This window comes from Thermothelomyces thermophilus, chromosome 7 (assembly GCF_000226095.1).
Source record: "Thermothelomyces thermophilus ATCC 42464 chromosome 7, complete sequence".
NCBI lineage: Eukaryota > Fungi > Ascomycota > Sordariomycetes > Sordariales > Chaetomiaceae > Thermothelomyces > Thermothelomyces thermophilus.
Genome location: NC_016478.1, coordinates 1,173,830 through 1,192,927, shown reverse-complemented (window position 1 = coordinate 1,192,927; position 19,098 = coordinate 1,173,830). Strand labels below are relative to the sequence as shown.

The following is a 19,098-nucleotide window of genomic DNA, read 5'->3' as shown; positions in this document are numbered from 1 at the left end:
TCTTTCAACCATCGCACCCAACCCAGGTCCTTCGCTTTGTAGCAGACGGGACAGAGTTCGCTTGCTTTCCTTTGGGAGTCTCGGGGAAACCAGCAATCTGCACCTCGCTTCCGAGCACGCACTACCTTCACACCTTTCAAGACACTTTCGAATCACCTGTTCATCTTTCCACCATGACCGGTTTGATATAGCCAGATGCGGTCCTCACACTGAGGTCCATTTGGGCTGTTCAACTGCCCAGGAAAACCTACTTGTCTTTCTTCTTTCTTTTTTTTTTTTTGCGTTAACGGCTCGACCGTAAGATTCGCCCTCGCCAGTTCGCGGCCGTTAAATCCGGGCCATCCGAGAGCTCAATCCGACGCGCCGCCTCCTGGACACCCACACCCAACCATTTCCTTGGGCCGGAGGCCCTGGCCGGACCCGACACTGCCTACCTTTCAACCCCAGGCCGCAGTCTTGCTCGCTATCACCGAGAATCTCGGGGTAGCCGACAATGACCAGCGGCGAGAAAGTGGTGTCGAAACGGAGCGCAAGACACTACGTCGAATACGACATGGAGGAGCAAATAGAGGACTGCCACGAAAAGCGATTGGTAAGGACCGAGGAGACGAGATCCAATGGGCGCGACAGGCAAAGCCCGACCTCGACCTCGACTGCCGCGCAGAGCAGTCAATCCAGCCTCGAGCCGTCGCCAGTCATTCACCCAGAAAACCTCCAATTAGAAGCCGATACCTTGGATTCGGCGCTTCCAGGGAGAGACAACGTCGGGTTTCGAGATGCTTTCCATCCGCCAACCGGGCAGCAGCAGTTTCCTTACTCCATACATGAGCTCGAAAAGAGCCTCCCCACCGAAAGCCGACCGGCCAATTTCGGCATCGTCGTGCCCGGCGTCTATCGGAGTAGCTTCCCGCAGTCCGAGGACTACGCATTCATCGAGGGCCTCAAGTTGAAGACCATCGTGTATGTCATCCAGCATCTGCCGCTCTGAGAGCCTCGACACTGACGTGATTTTGCAGCACGCTGGTGCAGAAGGAGTCTCCTCAAGGCTACGACGACTTCCTCCACAGGAACGGAATCAAGCATGCTGTGTTCGACATGAAGGGCACGAAAAAAGAAGCCATTCCAGTTGCGACGATGAAGTCGATCCTGCGCATCGTGTTAGATCGCCGAAACCACCCTTTGCTCATCCACTGCAACCATGGCAAGGTCAGTGCCGGCGTCCCCTGACCCGTACCGGTGCACCCGGCCGTCCTTGACTGACCTCCGCTCAGCACCGCACGGGTTGCGTGATTGGCATCATTCGCAAGCTCTCGGGGTGGCACCTCAGCCACATCATCACCGAGTACAAGGCGTTCGCCGAGCCCAAGACGCGCGAGTGTGACATCGACTACATTGCGGGCTTCGAGCTGGCCAACATCTCGGGTCTATTTCGAGACGCGAGCCCCTTGCCTTTTCGAACCAGCGGCTTCCTGAGGGCCGTCGTCTTCACGGCCGTCATGCTCCTCGTGTGGCTCATATCCGGGCCCAAGATGGCCAGAGACAGAACAATTCCGGGGCCGAGGCGCGAGTTGCTGACCGAGCGATGAAGGCTGATGGCAAAGCATCACCTGCGCGTCGTTTAGTCCTTGCGCCTTCCGCATCTCATTTTTGCTGTCTCGATTTGACCGGAAACGACAGTTGTTCATCCCTTTCGCCGCGAAATTTCTCTTTCATATTATCTCGAAAAAATGTTTTCCGGCAGGTATTACAGGGCGAGCAGATCGCGGGAAGGAGAGGAGAGAGTGTGGATGTTTATCCAGTATAAACTTGGCTGGTTGGTCGGCTGTGCGGACCGTCTAAACATAAAACACATTGCATTGGGGTGGAGCGGGGTGCACACATAGAGAGGAGCGGGATTGGGCGGAGACTATCAAGTGCTGAGCCGTCTCCCTGGCGTTCAATGGCTGGCTTTCATCTTCTTTGTTTTTTGTCTGCACGGGAAGCTTCTTTGCTGTCCCTAGGCGACCTGTATACTATACTATCTTGATAGGGTGCGATCCTTCGGTCTCCCTGGAACGGGGAGTTGTCGAGGAATTCGTTGTTGGTCACCGGGTCTAAAAAAAAGTACATGGCATTATTAATACAGCAACATGTCGTGGTGTTCTCGCCATCTAAAAACGTTGCTCACAGGTGTTGTTAGTACTTTTGCCAAAGGCTTTAAAAGAATCTCCATTCCTTCCTTCCCTTCCCTTCTTACACTAAGTAGCCTTGCCGTGTTTCTTCCCCCCAACCCCCCCCCCCCCCTTTTTTTTTTTTCCTTTTTCTTTCCGCCCGTAACCTCAAGACTACACCACTTCAATAGGTATCGCATCCTCCCAGCTTATCCGCCTCCCTCAGCGTGCTCTAGCGAGCGATGAACTCCGTTAATTAATCCTTATACACACCCCACCGGTTCAGCTCCCTCCTCTCCTCCTCCTCCTTCTTCCTGTCGCCGGTGGCATACGTGTAGAGCCCCGCGACGGTGTTGGCGACGCCCAGGCCCACGGCGGCGCCGCGGACGACGCCGCGGAGGGAGAAGCGGCTGCGCAGCGAGGCGGGGCGGCGGCGCGCGGCGAGCAGGGCGTAGACCCCGGACCAGGCCGCCGTCATGCCCGCGCCGTCCGTCTGGAACCCGGCCAGGGTCAGGTAGCTGCTGAAGACGAGCAGCGGCGGGAAGAGCAGCGGCAGCGGCTGCAGCGGGCGCGCGTGCAGCGCGATGATGAGCGTCGTCAGCGTCATGGGGGGTATGGCGGAGGCTGTTTTTTTGGGGGTTCGCGCGAGGGACCGCGAGAAGGGCCGGGAAGCGATCTTTGGTCAGTGGCTTGTCGTCGGCTCGTCGTCGTCGTCGTCATTGTTATTGTTGTTGTTGTTGTTGGGTGGGAGGGAAGGAAAAGGAAAAAGGGTAGAGGAAGGGAATGAAGGCTGCGAGGACTGAAGGAGGGGTTGTGCGTAGCGAGGAGCGGGAGGGGAGAAGGGGTGTTCCTGAGGAAGGGGTAACTCACTGCCCCATGCTCTTAGTTGCGATCCGACGGTCACTCGCGGCTCGGCGTCCTTGTCCGTGGGTGCCATCTCGGCAAACGGTTCGGGTGTTGTCCGGGTCCGTTTTAGTTAATGGCGAGCAAGTAAGAGAGTGTAATTGAGTGCCTGGAGGTGCTCAATTGGTATTTGGTAGCCTCATCGAGGCTCCTTAGACAACCTCGTCTCACTGTCTTTCGTTTTGGTGAACAGTTTTGAGGGCAGTGACGTCGTAAAGTGCAGTCTTATCTTATCAGTTCCGGTATCATTATGACTAAGCGAAACCCCTGTTGGGTCCCCACAGATTCTGGACTGGACTCGTCAAGTTAGGTGTACGGAAGCGCACGGACGCGTGGGTTCTGGAAACTGTTTCATTGTTCAGTGTCCTGCAGCCAAAATATCGGCGCGGCTCAGCCATCGCCAGAGTGTTCCCGGAGCTTCGCCCATCGCAGAGCCGGCTTTATTCTCTGGCCAGACGTCTCCTGTGATTGCATCGCTGCGACTTTTGCGCCCGCGGGCTCCACGGGGGGTGCGCATTTAGGGGTCTGCAGTCTGGAACCGACCGACCGCCCGACGGACCAAGACGACACGCTAGCCAGATCCGAGAAACGGCGCAACAGACAACACCCAACTGCGGTCTCTCGTGTCAGTATCGTTTTGCAGTGTACCGGCCTCCCTATTCCGGCTTTTCCGCTCGCTGAGATCATCCCCTCGACTGCCCTCTCTCTCTCTCTCTGTCTCTCTCTCCGGCGCCTACTCTCTACACGTTTCCTCCACCGACCGGGCACCATGCCCGACGCCTCCGCCTCCGGGGCCTCGTCGTCCCAAAATGACGCCTCCGCGCGCAACCGGCGCGAGCACAACCAGGGCAATCAGGAGCGCAAGTACACGGCCGAGCAGAAGGCGGCGGTGCTGCGGATCCGGCGGTGCCACCCGACGGCCTTCTACGAGATCCTGGAGCTGCAAAAGACGTGTACCGATAGCGAGATCAAGAAGGCGTACCGCAAGCTCTCGCTGCTGACGCACCCGGACAAGAACGGCCACGAACACGCCGACGAGGCATTCAAGATGGTGTCGCGCGCTTTCAGCGTGCTGGGCGACAAGGAGAAGAGAGAAAAGTACGACCGGTACGGGACGGACCCCGACAGTCGGTTCGCCAGTGCCCAGGCGCAGGCTGCGGAGAACCCCTTCGCCGGGTTTTCCGGACGGAGAGCCGCCGGCGGCGGCGGCGGCGGCGGCACTGGTGGTGGGTGGGGTGCAGAGGAGATTAGTCCGGAAGAAATGTTTGCGCGGTTCTTTGGGGGTGGTGGTTTTGGAGGGCCTTTTGCAGGTGGGTGATCATGCGTTGTTCATCATTCCTGCTGCCGGGAGGTCATAGCTGACTTTTGTTTTTCGATTCTCTAGGCTTTGACGGCGGGCCGCAGTTCGTCTTCAATTTTGGCGGGCCGGGAGTTCGGGTGCATCAGTTCGGCGGCCCACGACCACGGGGTCGGCCCCGTAACCCCGGACAAGAGGAGCCGCCGAGTGTGTGGAGCAATCTTGTCGGGTATCTGCCCATCATCCTGCTCCTTTTCTGGCCAGTCATCTCCTCCATCTTCTCGGGCGTCTTCTCCTCGACGCCGTCAACGCCTAGCATGGTCTTCGATGAGCCGCACCCGCCACTGTACACGATGGAGCGCACGATGCCGCACTTCAAGGTGAAGTATTACCTCAACCCGGCCGACGTCCACTCGTACAGTCAGTCCAAGCTGTCATCGCTTGACAAGAAGGCCGAGGTGGTGCTCGTGCAGCAGCTGCGCCTCAAGTGCGATAACGAGATGGCGCACAAGCAGCAGCTACGGAACGCGGCCCAAGGCTGGTTCTTCCAGGATCCGGAGAAGATGGAGCTGGCGAATACATATGACATGCCCGCCTGTCGTAGGCTGAACTCGTTGGGGGTGTGATGGGTGGAGGAAGTAATGTTTGAAGCTGGCTGGCTGGGATTGGGCGCTATGTGATTATGGCTTAGAATTTTCTTTCCGCTACGATTAGTCGGCCCACGATTCTGGCCCTTCTGGCGTTGGAGGATATTTGCATATACAGCGTGTGTGAGGTTCCTTGGCGACCGTCGGATTTCTTTCTACCATGATAATTGACGTTGCATAGGAGAGCTAGCCACAGCCCGAGAGTGTCCAGCGATACCCTGCAGGTCCATCCGCCATCAATTGTTTGACCCTACATGTGCGCTGAATCGCCCGATGCAGTGGTTGTGCGGCCCTTGAAGTTGACGAGTTCCATATTCACAGGAAAGAACAGAGCAGATGGAAGCGCCCCCTTGTAGAGATGGTGGTTTACGAAACGCAACAAGAATCTCGGCCGAGGCCATAGGTAATCCGTATACCACCGTATACCACCGTATACCACCTCACATAAGGTAATAAATAATGTGACAATGTGATGGGATATCTTAACTCTCGCCTCCGCTTATGTTCCTTGGCCCATTCTGTATCGGCGGAAGTCTCGCACGATATTTAGTGTATCTTTACGCATGTGCGTGCCAGGACGGAAAAGACGCGCGTTTTCAGGCAAAAGTAACTCGAGGTAGCAGCCACCTTTGCGGCAAGTATGAACTTCCTACGTAAGGTACGTAAAGTAGATTCGGTGGTACTGCATACTGCGAGCAGCTACGAGGGGGGGTTCAAAGTTACGAAGGGCGGGAAGCCTGAAGGTGACGAAGCCTGGGGGCCGGCTCGAGCTTGGCTCTGTCCGATTCGCTGAGGCGCCCGCACCCCACACAGACTGACTTGCCTTTCTAGGATTTGCCCCACTATTTCCCAGCCCGCTCGCCAACTTGGATGACGCGGGGCGGATCAACCTTGGAGAGGCGGCGCCGTGCTGCAGCAGCTACGCTAGCAGGATCGCCCATTACCAACCGCCTCGAATAAACAGAGTAAGCTCACAGTGATCTGCTCAATTCCCTCAAGACTCGAAATACGGAGGTTTCTTGCTTTCTCAAGCGCTTAAGAGAGATTTTCGGCAGAATCGGCAGTGCGTTGCACCGTCCTTTTTGGAGCTTCGATCTTCCAATTGCCCGTGCCATTACTTAGCACTCACTATCTAACACCCAGTTCTACCAACTCCAACACGACAACAAGCTCTAGCTTTCACAGATCATGCGGCCCTGTACAACAGCTCGCTTGCACACATGATAGCGACTTTGATTTTATCATCCTGGAAACCCTCTAATTCTTTCCTCCCCTTTCCGCGTTCTCCATAGAGAGCGCCGAACCAGTTCCGCGCCACCGTCCCCGAGCTTGGTGCAACGAGTATCGCAGCCCCACTCCAGGCTGCCTCCGGCCAAACCTTCGTTCGGCAACATCTTCTCACAGACATCTTCCTTTCCCTGTTTGGACGCTGGATTTAGACGGCAATTCGCGCTGCAATATGGTGACTCGAAAACCGCTTCCTCAGTCCGCTGCGCTTGATCCGACTGTCCCGCAGCAGCAGCAGGCGCAGGATGCATCGGCCCCGAGCAGTACCGAGAACGATGCGATATGGGGAAACGGAGACGAGCAATACCAAGGGCAACAAAGCACTACAAAACCAGAAGCCGGCATACCGGGCTCTTCGAAACACGGCGCCACCGTGGCCTCTTCCGACCTCGGGAATGAGGGCACTATCTGGGCTGAGGGAGCGTCCACACTCAATACGGTAGATGTGAGCCAAGTACCAGCGGTGCTGCGACCGGGCGATAGCCATGGTGTTCAGGCAAGCACGGCCCAGGGAGGGACGTCGGAAACCAGTCAGGACACGCCGCCGGGACCAGCAGTCCTTTTGCCAGGCGGAGGCTCCAGACCCGAGACGAATCCGTTCAAGAGAAAGATGTCGCTGAGTGCGTCTGGAACTAGCCAGGGCCAGCCGGCAACGTCGTCAAGCATCCCACCCGTGCCATCCGTTCCAGTGGCAGACTTCTCGCAGCTGAGCATCAACGACTCGAGTACCAGTCCTTGGCAACCGGCCTTGGATGGGGGCAAAGATGTAACCTGGCCGGTCCCGAGAATGGAGGAGCAAGATTCCATTGCAGGAAACGTTTGGGACTCGGCTGTGCCATCGAGTCAGCCAACCCCGAGACTGGGGTCCAACTCGCTCGCCTTTACGTCTCCGCCATCAGAAGACGCTTCTGCTGGGTGGAGTGAGGAGGCTAAGGGGCAACCCCCTCCGAGGCCGCTTATCACCACGGCCGACGACGGGGTTCTCGATGATACCAACGTCTGGGATGATCTCAAGCTTTCCGACAAAGGAAAGGACGTCTCTCAGCCGCCGGCGATACCGAGCAACGGCCCTGCGGGAACCGACGATTGGAACCTCATTGATATGGAACCAGAACCGGAGCCCCTATCGAGACAGAGCACGTGGGAGAATTTCAAAGATGAAGATACCGCAGGTAAAGAGGCTCCTGCAATAGAAGCGCGCTCAGAGGAGGCCCCGAAACTGCCACCAAGGAATACCGCAGAGCGGCCGCCGGCCGCGCCCCCTCGGCCTGTTGATAAGTCAGAAACTTATCAGATCAAGAACATCAACTGGCACGACGAATCGGCTGCCAAGAACCCTCGGACATCGCCAATTCTCGTTCAGAACGCCAACGGACCCTGTCCCCTGGTCGCGCTTGTCAACGCGCTCGTTCTGACCACCCCGGCGGACAAGACCAACACGGCACTTGTTGAGACGCTTAAGTCGCGTGAGCAAGTGAGCCTTGGATTGCTGCTGGATGCCGTGTTCGACGAGCTCATGTCCGAGAGACGAGCGCAGCCCGATGTGCCTCTACCGGATGTCACCGAGCTGTACGAGTTCCTCAAGGGGTTGCATACGGGAATGAACGTCAACCCGCGGTTTATCCCGACCCCGGAAGTCGTCTCGGCGTTCAAACGGACGTCGCTCACATACCTCCATCCTACCGAGCGCGCCGACATGATCCCTGGCACCTTTGAACATACGAGGGAGATGGCTCTTTATTCGACTTTTTCCATCCCGCTCATCCACGGGTGGCTACCCTCCAAGGACGATGCGGCGTATGATGCATTCTCGCGACAGGCGGGTTCCTATGAGGATGCACAGAATCTGTTGTTCAGGGAAGAGGAGCTGGAAGAGAAGTTGTGTAACTCCGAACAGGGTCTCACACCGGAGGAGCAGCAGATATACCAGGATGTCTTGAGCATCAAGTCGTTTCTGAGCATCTCAGCGACGCAGCTGACAAAGTTTGGATTGGAAGTCATCAAACAGGCCATGAAGCCCGGTTCGGTCGCGATCCTCTTTCGCAACGACCACTTCTCGACTCTGTATCGACACCCGCAGACGCTGGAGCTGCTCACGCTCGTGACAGATGCCGGGTATGCCGGGCACGCTGAGGTGGTATGGGAGTCTCTGGTCGACGTCAACGGCGAACGCACCGAGTTCTTCTCTGGCGACTTCCGCCCTGTCGGTGGTGCGCCGCAAGGCCAGCCAGGCCCGTCCCGGGATGCCGTACCTGACCACTGGGCGGACGCGGCGGACACTGACAACGATGGTTGGGATACGGTGCAAACGCGTCACGGTCCTACGGTGCGACAGGGCGCCTCCACCGAGGGGCCCCTCTCCGCGAAGCATGAACAGGAAGACCGGGATCTCGCGCTCGCATTGCAACTCCAAGAAGAAGAAGACGAGCGCGCGCGCGCTGAGCGCCGCAGGCGTGAGAGTCTCCTCTCAGAGCAATACATTGAGCAGCAAGGCGGCGGCGGCGGCGGCGTTGGGCAACGAGGCGGTGCTAGCCGAGGTAGTGCTGGTCGTGGCGGTGTTGGCGGCGGGCGACATGCCTCTTATTCCAGCCCCTCCCTCTCGTCACCAGCCAACGCTCCGCTCGCTGGCGGACGCCGGCCGACGCCCGCTCAGCCCCGTCTCGCGTCCGCGTCGACCACCACCCACTCGGTGAGCGGAAACATCAGCGGCACGGGTAGCTCCGACCGGCCACGCCCGACAACCCAGACCGTCCGCTCCCTCCTCCCGCCCCGCAGCTCCTCTACCGCCGCCACCAGTACGACGACGGTGCCGCAAACGACACGAATGACGCACCGGCCCGCCGATCAAGAGCTCGAGGAAGCCCCTCCGAGCTACGAACAAGCCGCGAGGCAACAGCCGTACATCCCGCCGGCAGGCCACCCCGCCCATCCGGGCAGCACCAATGCAGGCGCCGGCAGCACTGCCACGGCTGCAGGTGGGCGGCCACAGCCGCAGCAGGAAGGGATAGGGCCGGGCGGTCGGAGCGGCCCGGGTAGGTATCAATACCCCGGCGCTGACGGACGCGGTGGGTCGCAGCCGCCAGCGGGTTACCGGAGAGGGGTACCACCACCTGCGGGCTCGCCGATGCCCGTTTCTGGAGGCAGCGGAAGGGACAGGGACTGTGTGGTCATGTGAGGTCGAGACTGGGGCGGAATAGAACAGATAAGATAGAGCAGAGAGCAGAGCCGTGCCGGGAGTAAAGAAGGTAGATGGTTATGATATCACGAGATCTGGCTCTAATTTTTCTCTTTTCTTTTCTTTTCTCTTTTTTTTTCGATGGCTATGGTTATGTTATGCACAGCAGGCTTTGATGGTTCTGGAAAGGGTCTCGTGATGTCAGGGGTTGTTGTCTAGCAAAGGGCTTTAGGGTCTTGTATGATGTATGTAGGCTGGGGTTTGGCGAGTCCTGGCACCACTTCACCAGCAGCGTCTTGGGGGGAATTCGGTACGGCCGAGAAAGAGACTCCCAGTTGATAAATGGTTCTTCTCATACTAGAGAGCCATGGAATATAGACAGGTCTTGTTTGTGTAATCTGTCCTCGCAGGTGATTTTTAATAGCAAGGGCGAGTGCAGGATTGGGGTCTGTGAGCGTCGAGTTGGCGGTGCGTAAGCACGGATATTGGCACCCGGAGTACTGCTGCAGCGCAAGGGCTCTGTAGGTTAGTGGGGCATCACACCGACACACTACATCCCCTACTACTCCGTACGCACGGCCACCGATCTGGGCCGGCGACTCCCCGACATCATTCCCTGGTCCTTTGCATGGCCGGGTACCTACAATACCACTTTACGCGCGCGAATGGTGACGGGTCAGGGTACGGTCTATTCAATATATGGAAAGGACTCAACGGTGCTCAATCCTTCCGTGCCTTCAAACAGGAATTCGATTCTGTTTTTTTACATCCCTAACAAGAGACCAACACCTTTTGTCTCGACATTTTCCCCCCACTCACGCAAACACACTCGCTCATTCGCACGCACGCACGCACGCACACACACACACGAGCACGCGTTCACACCATAACCGCGACCATGGCCACGTCGACCACAGGACTCATTCCCAATTGGTTCCCACCGAACCGTGAGAACTACGACTTCATCCTCTCCATTTGGAAATGGATGCCTGTGGTAAGCAAGCAAGCAAGCAAGCAAGCAATCAATCAACCAACCAACCGACTCGAGCACCTTCCCATCCTTTTCTCACTGCACTTCGCCTTGTTCTCCTTAACCACCCCCTCCCCGTCCCCTTTTATTTTTTTTCCCCCCTCAAGGGCATCATCACTAATGCAAAACCCACCTCTTTGCCCTCGGGCGCGGGGGAGAGAGAGAGAGAGAGAGCAGGTCGCTTCGCTGCAATGGGTGATACCGTGGTACGGGATGGGCAAGACGTCGGTGGACTCGCGGCTCAACCTGCCTGGGCGGGTCGGGTGGCTGACGATGGAGGCGCCCGGGTTCCTGACGCTGCTGTACACGATGGGCACGCTGTCGGCGCAGGTTGAGGGGTGGGAGGGGGAGGTTGAGGGGGCGGGGGCGGCGGTCCCGTACGAGAACAAGGTGCTGGCGTTCCTGTTCGTGCTGCACTACGCCTACCGGGCGCTGCTGTTCCCCTTCCTGCAGCCGTCCATGTCGCCGATCCACCCGGTCGTCTGGCTGTCCGCCGTCGCCTTCCAGCTGACCAACGGGCTGGCCATCGGCGCGTGGCTGGGCGGGTACGGCCCGACGACGCGCGCCGCCTGGGCCGCGCAGCTCCGGCTCGGCACGCCGCAGTTCGCCGCCGGCCTGGCCGTCTTCTACCTCGGCCTCGCCGCCAACTACTACCACGACGACGAGCTGCGCGAGATCCGGCGCCGCGCCGCGCGGAGGGCGCGCGAGGCCGCCCGTAAGGACGGTCCTCCCCGGAAGAACAAAACGGCCGGGACGGTGGTGGTCGACAAGCACTACGAGATCCCGCAGGCCGGCCTGTTCAAGGTGATGCTGTACCCGCACTACTTTTGCGAGTGGGTCGAGTGGTTCGGCTTCTGGATGGCGGCCGGCTGGGGATGCCTGCCCGCGAGGTGCTTCCTGTTTAACGAGATCGCGGCCATGCTGCCCCGGGCCGTCAGGGGCCGCAAGTGGTACGCGGAAAAGTTTGGCGAGGACAAGGTCCGGGGGCGCTGGGCCGTCATCCCCGGGGTTTGCTAAAGGGCCGAGGGATTGGGTTGGCGTGGGGGAGGAGCTAGAGGGAAAAGGTTGGAAGGCGGACTCAGGCTAGGGGTCAAGCAACCCGTCTCGTTGCTTGAACGAGTTGTTCCGAGATTATCCGCCACGCCTGGGTGCCTCTTGTTCTTGCTTTCCATATTCACGACATCATCATCACTGCAGCATATTAAGCCAGCTTCGAAAATAGTAGGAGAGATGCCGTACTTGCTAATCGTTAGTAGAACAAGACGAATGGAAGAAAACAGACATAGAAAAATTTACACCGCTGCGGAGGTATACACTCCCGACGTGATGATCAGCCACAAAACGCCACCCATGCCATCCGACCGGTCCCTATCGTCTCAATCTCTCAAATCTTGGTGGGTACTCGTGAATCCGCTCGGTATCGATTTCCCCTACCAACTTTAACCAACCCCCACCCCCCTCCTCCTTTTCAAAACTCATTCATCCCTTTCCCCATTTCCTACCTCGCCGGTGCCCAGTACTGTTATTTGCCTCGCAGGTGCTGGTGGCGGGGCGGGCGGCGGTGGACTCCCGGGCCCGGCACTCTCACCATCATCACCGCCGGACAATGGCGGCATCGGCAAGCCAGGCTCTATCGATTTCTGGGGCTTTGGCACGGCCATGGGCCCGGGCGGCACCGAGATTCGACCCTCAAGCTTCTCGCCGCGCAGCACCTTCTCGACCTCGGCGCGGTCCAGCGTCTCGTACTCGACAAGGGCCTTGGCGAGCAGGTCAAGCTCGGCGCGCTTGGAGACGAGCAGGGCTCGGGCGCGGGCGTACGACTCGTCGAGCACCTTCTTGACCTCGGCCTCGACCATGGCGCGCGTCTCCGAGCTCAAGCGCTCGTAATCGCGCAGATACTCGACCGGGCCCAAGCGCTCCGACATGCCGAGCTGAGCCACCATCTGCCACGCCGTGCGGGTGGCAGAGTCAAGATCCTGGACGCGGGAGTTAGCGCACATTCCCATTCTGCACAAGAGGATCGATAGGGATATATGCAAAGGCACATACCTGGCTGACACCACTAGTCACAAACTCGTTTCCGTAGACAATCTCCTCGGCGACTTTGCCGCCCATGGCGCGGTCGATGAGGCCCAGGTAGTCACGGACCGAATACGAATACTTGTCCATCGTCGGGAGGAAGGCGGTATGGCCGAGGCTCTGGCCGCGCGGAAGGACCGTGACCTTGTAGAGTTCGCCCGCCGTGTCCTTGGAGTAGTAAGCGACCAGGGCGTGGCCGGCCTCGTGGTAAGCCGTCATCTCCTTCTCCTTGGGCGTGATGACCATGCTGCGCTTCTCGGCACCCATGATGACCTTGTCCTTGGCCCACTCAAAGTGGGCTTGCATGACGGCCTTGGCCTTCTCCTTGCTGGCATGGACGGCCGCCTGGTTGACAATGTTCTCGAGCTCGGCACCAGACAGGCCCGAGGTGCGGGCGGCGATGGCCGCGATGTTGACGTCGGAGCCTATCTTGATTTTCTTGGCGTGGTGCTTCAGGATGGCGATCCGACCGCGGACGTCGGGCAGAGACACGTGGACGTGGCGGTCAAAACGGCCAGGGCGGGTGAGCGCCTTGTCGAGAGACTCGGGGAAGTTGGTGGCGCCCAGGATGATGACACCGCTATTCTGCGCGAAACCGTCCATCTCGGTGAGGAGCTGGTTCAGGGTCTGGCGAACGTAGGTTGCGTCGCGCGAGTTGCGTCTGCCGCCGATGGCGTCCAGCTCGTCGATGAAGACGATGGAAGGAGCCTTGGCCTTTGCGGCATTGAAGAGCTCTCGGACGCGCTTGGCGCCGACGCCAACGTAGATCTCGTCGAACTCGCTGCCAGACATGTAGAAGAAGGGAACGCCAGCCTCTCCGGCGACGGCGCGAGCCAACAGGGTCTTGCCCGTGCCCGGGGGGCCAACGAGGAGCACGCCCTTGGGCAGCTTGCCGCCGAGGTTGCTGAACTTTTCGGGGTTCCGCAAGAATTCGACCAGTTCCTGGAGCTCCTCCTTGGCCTCGTCGCAGCCGTGGACGTCGGAAAAGCGAGCCTTTTGGTTCTCGGCCTTGGGATCGATACCGTCAACCTTGCTCGGCCGCTTGAGGCTAGTCATACCCTCGACAACCATAGTGACCAGGACGAGACTCAGATAAGCGCAGAGACCAAACCACAGGAGAAACTTGATCCATCTCAGAGCAGCGGTGCCAAACGTTTCGTCTACGATGACGTGCAGAGGACCGTTCTTGCTACCGTTGGAACCCGTCGAGAATGCCATGTTGCTACCGGAGCGGTGGGCGGCCACAGCCTGGCCGACCGCCTGAAGCTTGCTCGAACTGAGACCGGAGGAGGCATTGGCAGCCGCATCGCCGCTGGCAGCCGGGCCGGCCGTGCCGTTGATCATGGCCAGCGCTCTCTGGTAGGCTTCATCGGCCGCTTCGTTGGTCGCAAACCGTCCTAAATCACACACACGTTAGCATCCGGCACTTGGCAATCGAGTAACGCAGCAACCACTGTCTGGCCTACCGGACTGATAGCGTTCAACAACAATGGCAGGCATGTTGGCCTTGAGAAGAAGCTGGTAGAACGAGTTTTGAGCGGTGGCGCTGTGGGGATTCCGGTTGGCGGCAGCCTCGCGGTTGGCGAGGAGATCGCGAGGAATCCCGCCGGTGCCGAAGCTTCGCGACTGGAAGCCACGAGAGGGTTGCTGAAACTTGATCCAAGGGAACTGCTGCACGCGGCTGGGCTGGTAGGTGCTCATCGAACGGAGGCCGGGAAAGGGTGCCAGGGGGGGGGCCATCAGAGCCGCATAGGAGCGGCGCATGAGAGGGTTCGCCATGGCGAGCGAGCGTGAAGACGTGTTCGCTATTTCCGAGAAGATGTTGGTAGGGGATGCATCGGCGAAGCGACGGTCGAGGAAGCGTGGGGTTGGCACCACGTCCCGGAGGAAGTCGGGGAGCTCAGTCCTGGTCCTTGCTATCGGGTCGCCCTGCGCACGCAGCGAGGAGTCCTCTTGGGCCTTCGCGAGAGTTGCCGACGATGAAGGCCGATGGGCAACGGAAGTACGGGGCGGTCGGGCGCGGTTCGGAGCTGGGGGGTTGTAGGTAGCGCCTTTCCAGGGGATTAGTAGCGTGTTCGCAAGTGACGGCCACAGATCCGAGGTCGCCGCTGCGATACTCTGCCACGGAAAAAAAAAAGTCAGTACCGAGTCGTATCAAGATAGAGCGGTCGAGTGCGGAAAACGTACCGGCAGCCCACTTGCGTGGAAAGCCATGGTGTGGTACCGCTCTTGCCCGCAAAGTCGGTCGGATGCGGGATGCGCGATGCAAAAAGGCAGATGATGCAAGGCCCATCTGCCTGATGTTGGGGGAGAAGCGGACTGGCGGCAACTTCCAGTCTTGGCAGAATGGCCACTCCGGGTCGGGGTCCGATGCACGTGATCAGGCGTTGGCCCCGGCACGCCACGCCACGGCCCCCTCAAGTCGCGTCTGGAATCATCGCAGGCACTGTACGAAGTACGGAATAAACCGAACCTTATTACTCCGTACTTTTTTGTATTACTCGGTACCTCTGAGGAGTGAGATTCTTAAATTGACGAGCAACGAATGAGACGCAGACGAGCTGAAGGGACGCAACCATCATATCGCGGCAACGAAAGTTAAAGTATTGGATTTTTGTTGAAAATAGAGTTTTCTTCATTTTTCTTCTTCCCCCCCCTCCCCCCCCGTTGCTGTTGCGATCATTCGTCAACGATAATAAGTCGCGATGAACCGGTCAATTGAGCAGACGCTGCTCTCTCTGCTCCCCACCCACAACTCGGCCCTCCCACAACCGCTCACGGACCTGGCCTCCTCCCTCCTCGCCCAGTCACGGAACCGGGCCAGCACGCTCAAGGCAGAGGAAGAAGTCGCCCGGCTCTATGCCTGCGCGCACCTGGCATGCGACAGGCTCAAGGTCGCCCTCGACCTGCCCCCAATCGAGCCGCGGCCGCCCATTCCTCCGCGCATCTACAAGCGCCTCTACAACCACCTCGACAAGATCCTTCCCGCCTCTGCCTCCACCCCGGGCCGCCACACCCCAAGCGGCACCCCCCTCGGCAGCGGTCGCATCCGAACGCCTAGCGCCAAGATCCGCGAACAGCAGCAGCAGCAGCAACAACAACAATTACTCCTCAACGGCTCCCCCCTAGCCAGCAAGTCGCGGACGACCCCCAGCAAGGAGCGATCCCTCTCCGACCTCCGCGCCCGGGCCGGCGCCGCCGCCACCCCTTCCAAGGACCGCACCCTCTCGTCCGCGGGCGGCGGGGGCGGGGGGCCTCCAAAACAACGCCGGGACGACGCCCTCCCCCCGTGGATACGCCCCGCCCTCCGGTACCTCCTGACCAAGCTCGGACCGGCGCATATCGGACCCGTCGTCGCGTCCGGGCTGGAGTCGGTCGTCGCCCCGCGCGGCCGGCTCACCGACGACGGCTGGGTGCGCGCCCACCTGGTGGCCGTCCTCGGCGCGCTCTACCTCTTCGTCTGGCGCGGCGTGGTCTGGCCGGCCGGGCGGGAGGTCGAGCGGGAGCGGTACGTGAGGATGCGCAAGGAGGTCGCGTACTGGCTCGGCAAGGCCAGGGAGGAGGTCGTCGTGGCCGTCGTCCCCTCTTCCGGCGATGATGATGCGGACGGGGATGATGATGATGACGACGATGATGACGACGACGCCAGGGGGTGGGAAGGGTGGGAAGAACCCTCGGTGAGGGAGTTCGATGCTGCGGCCGTGAGGGGCGCGAGGCACGGGTGGTTCGATATGGACTGGGTCGACGGGGTGAGAGACCTGGCGGACAGGGAGGAAGATAAGAGGCGGAGGGCGGAAGGAGGCGACGATGGCGGGGAGGGAGAGGGAGAAGAGGTGGTGGTGACGCAGATCCGGAGGCCGGATACCATGTTTCAAGAGCGTTACGACTATCTCTCGGAGAGGAAGAGGAAGGCGTATGCAGAATGGAAAGAGGGGTTGTTGAAAAGGATCAAGGAGTTGGAGGCGCGGTAGTGGGGAAGGGGGGGGAGAAGGAGGAAAAAGAGGGAGAAGACAAAAGATCTAATGCTTTCTGGTCTCTATCTCTCTCTCTCATTCTATTCACTCCTACTGGACACGACACACGGCTCCCACCCCTCCTCCTTTACGCGCCATATTTCTTCAGGCTCTTGATCGTATCCACCACGGACTCCTCCAACGACCGATACTTGATGCCCAACAACTTGTTCGTCTCGGAGTTGTCGAACCGGAACCTCTCGTTCTCGGCCGGCAACTCCCCGCCCTTGGTCTGCTCGGTCGGCAACCGGTCGGCGTCCTCGGGGAAGTTCTTCCGGGCGATCCGCGCCAGCTCGGCGTTGCTGAACAGGCCGGCGGTCACGAACAGCCTCTTGCCCCCGGCCTCGGGGATCTCCAGGCCGGCCTTGATGTGCGCCTCGGCCACGTCCCGCACGTCGACCCAGATGACCACCGGCCCGGCGCTCGGCACCTCCTCCCTCCACTTGCCCCGCAGGCAGTCCACCATCCGCTCGTTGCTCGTGTTGATGGCGTCCAGGCTGGCCAGGTAGTGCACGACGGGGCCGAAGACCATGGGCGGGTTGACGGTGACCAGGTCGAACCGGGCCCCGTTGGCCGGGTCCTTGACGAAGTCCCAGGCGGCGCGCTCGGCGAACGTCTTGCTGGCCCGGTACGCCGTCGACGGGTGCTTGTGCACCTCGTCCAGCGTGACGGGGTTCCAGCTGCGCTCGGTGAAGGTGTGCGACGGGTCCCGGACGTGCGCCTCGTCGACGATGGCGGCGAAGGACGACGTCACGACGACGCGCCGCACCGTCGGGGCCGACGCGGCCACGGCGCGCAGGATCGACGTTGTGCCGATCACGGCCGGGTCCAGGAGCTCCTTGGGATCACCTAATTGGGGAGTTTAGTTAATTAGCGCGCGCGCGGTCTCTCTCTCTCTGTGTGTGTGTGTGTGTGTGGTTGGAAGGCGGCGAAATCTTTTTGGGGAGGGTTGATTAACTGATCTTGAAATGGAAAGGGGAAGTCGTATGGGGAGGGTTGACCAACTGAACTTGAAATGGAAAGGGGAAGCCGTATGCAAGACGACCTCGAGGTCCGGGGTCTTGACCACCTCGTCGAAGGCATTTGGCTGGGCGATGTCCGGGACTATGGCCGTGACCAAATCGCCCGAGGCAACTTTCTCGGGGTAGGCTTCACGAATCTTGGCGGCCTTCTCCTCTGAGCGGACGGTCGTCACGACGCTGTGGCCTTTGGCGAGCAGCTGCTCCAGGATGTGGGCTTGTGGGTTGGGTTGTCAAGTCAGTCGAGAACTGGACGCGGTTGCTTTGGCAGGGTTATCTGGCGGGTAGGCTGCACCAAGGCCGGTCTTGTGATGCTTCGGGGTATAGAATTCTCACTTACCGGCAATGAAGCCGGAGCCACCTATGATATGAGACGACCAAGTCAGCGACGGAGCTCCAAATCTTCGCCGCCTGGAGTGCCCTGCTCACCTGTCAAGAGAACCTTGGTCATATTCGTAGTCTTAATTTCCGAAGTTCGATATGAAAACAACGCCTTACAGGCCCGATTCCGAGAGCAAATAATTATACCGAACCAAGCGTTGACCAGGCTCCCATTTATATACCCCGATCACCATCTTAAAGCCCCGCTTCTCTGCCCCTCTTGGTGGTGGGGTTTCCGCAACATTGATTCCCGGATTCGCAATCCCCGTCGATTTGACGCCACTTAACGCCGGGTTGCCCTACTTTACACCGTCCGTCCCGAGTCCCGGCCCGTCAGGATACCCGGCTGACTTGCTCGAGTTCTCAGTCCGACATAAACTCCGGGAGCGATAGGTTAACTCCGAAATGCTTGGCTAGCTGACTGTGCCGTTTTTATCAAGCGGGGATAATAGAATCACTCGTGCCTCGTGCCTACTAGTACGGGAACTGTTGATTCTCCATTGGGGCGAATAGAGCGGAAGGCGCGGGCCATTTCTTTTCGTGTCCATCTACGTCCGTATATGTGTTTTTTTTTTTTTTTTTTCATCAAATGTCCGAGTCACCGTCAGAGAACTCCCGGCAAGCCTCCCTTTGAACGGACGAGATTGGCGTTCTACAGCAGCAGCCAAGGGAGGGAGGAGGGTGGCGCAGGAGGGTGAGTTGCTGAGGACATATGTATGTATGTACAGTACATACATAGTATGAGGCGCTGCGTATGTGTGGGCGTTGTTTCCGACCCGGATTCTGTGTAGGGCATGTGGCGCCGCTGACCGAGTTGTGCGTGCACGTCGCGACTCATCCTCCGCCGGGAGGTGAGGGCGGGGCCCGAAAGAGAGCGATGGGGATCACCAGCTTGTGGAATGGAGTTCATCATGACGGGCCGGGAAGGTCACAGACAACGAGAGTCGACAATCCTAAGAGCGTGTGCGAAAACTTGGTGGACGGGCCGGCGTCATCACCTCGGAGTTCGACTCCTAAATGGTTTGATGCAATGTGTAACGGCTGCATTAAGGTGGCAGAAGTTACCAGCCGGTCACGATGAGAGTACATCTGTGACTTACTGCAGTGTCGGTTTGTG

At 59.3% G+C, this 19,098-nt stretch overlaps 8 protein-coding genes across 8 annotated transcripts; 5 read left to right on the top strand and 3 right to left on the bottom strand.

Moving 5' to 3' along the window:
- The first annotated feature begins 256 nt into the window (after positions 1-256).
- On the top strand, positions 257-1,326 carry MYCTH_2311715 (uncharacterized protein). The gene is made up of 2 exons (XM_003666700.1): positions 257-960; positions 1,017-1,326. The coding sequence occupies exons 1-2, from the start codon at positions 494-496 to the stop codon at positions 1,225-1,227; spliced, it is 678 nt and encodes a 225-aa protein (XP_003666748.1). The 5' UTR covers positions 257-493; the 3' UTR covers positions 1,228-1,326.
- A 950-nt stretch (positions 1,327-2,276) lies between these two features.
- On the bottom strand, positions 2,277-3,239 carry MYCTH_2311713 (uncharacterized protein). Its single transcript, XM_003666699.1, has 2 exons — positions 3,021-3,239; positions 2,277-2,774 (listed from the first exon to the last, which is right to left on the bottom strand). The coding sequence occupies exons 1-2, from the start codon at positions 3,085-3,087 to the stop codon at positions 2,407-2,409; spliced, it is 435 nt and encodes a 144-aa protein (XP_003666747.1). The 5' UTR covers positions 3,088-3,239; the 3' UTR covers positions 2,277-2,406.
- Positions 3,240-3,392: 153 nt separating this feature from the next.
- MYCTH_2311711 (uncharacterized protein) lies at positions 3,393-5,105 on the top strand. The gene is made up of 2 exons (XM_003666698.1): positions 3,393-4,363; positions 4,438-5,105. The coding sequence occupies exons 1-2, from the start codon at positions 3,823-3,825 to the stop codon at positions 4,974-4,976; spliced, it is 1,080 nt and encodes a 359-aa protein (XP_003666746.1). The 5' UTR covers positions 3,393-3,822; the 3' UTR covers positions 4,977-5,105.
- Positions 5,106-5,956: 851 nt separating this feature from the next.
- On the top strand, positions 5,957-9,853 carry MYCTH_2311710 (uncharacterized protein). The gene has a single exon (XM_003666697.1). The coding sequence runs from the start codon at positions 6,457-6,459 to the stop codon at positions 9,457-9,459; it is 3,003 nt and encodes a 1,000-aa protein (XP_003666745.1). The 5' UTR covers positions 5,957-6,456; the 3' UTR covers positions 9,460-9,853.
- A 1-nt stretch (position 9,854) lies between these two features.
- On the top strand, positions 9,855-11,613 carry MYCTH_2311708 (uncharacterized protein). The gene is made up of 2 exons (XM_003666696.1): positions 9,855-10,453; positions 10,667-11,613. Exons 1-2 carry the CDS (start codon positions 10,358-10,360, stop codon positions 11,504-11,506), a joined length of 936 nt encoding a protein of 311 aa, XP_003666744.1. The 5' UTR covers positions 9,855-10,357; the 3' UTR covers positions 11,507-11,613.
- Positions 11,614-11,948: 335 nt separating this feature from the next.
- On the bottom strand, positions 11,949-14,860 carry MYCTH_2311706 (uncharacterized protein). Its single transcript, XM_003666695.1, has 4 exons — positions 14,756-14,860; positions 14,035-14,686; positions 12,539-13,965; positions 11,949-12,465 (listed from the first exon to the last, which is right to left on the bottom strand). Exons 2-4 carry the CDS (start codon positions 14,345-14,347, stop codon positions 11,965-11,967), a joined length of 2,241 nt encoding a protein of 746 aa, XP_003666743.1. The 5' UTR covers positions 14,348-14,686; positions 14,756-14,860; the 3' UTR covers positions 11,949-11,964.
- Positions 14,861-15,273: 413 nt separating this feature from the next.
- On the top strand, positions 15,274-16,539 carry MYCTH_2071028 (uncharacterized protein; the record flags this gene model as incomplete). Its single annotated transcript, XM_003666694.1, has 2 exons — positions 15,274-16,076; positions 16,218-16,539. The coding sequence occupies 2 exons, from the start codon at positions 15,274-15,276 to the stop codon at positions 16,537-16,539; spliced, it is 1,125 nt and encodes a 374-aa protein (XP_003666742.1).
- Positions 16,540-16,604: 65 nt separating this feature from the next.
- On the bottom strand, positions 16,605-18,281 carry MYCTH_2311703 (uncharacterized protein). The gene is made up of 4 exons (XM_003666693.1): positions 18,030-18,281; positions 17,941-17,961; positions 17,587-17,817; positions 16,605-17,430 (listed from the first exon to the last, which is right to left on the bottom strand). Exons 1-4 carry the CDS (start codon positions 18,049-18,051, stop codon positions 16,670-16,672), a joined length of 1,035 nt encoding a protein of 344 aa, XP_003666741.1. The 5' UTR covers positions 18,052-18,281; the 3' UTR covers positions 16,605-16,669.
- Between the last annotated feature and the right edge of the window lie 817 nt (positions 18,282-19,098).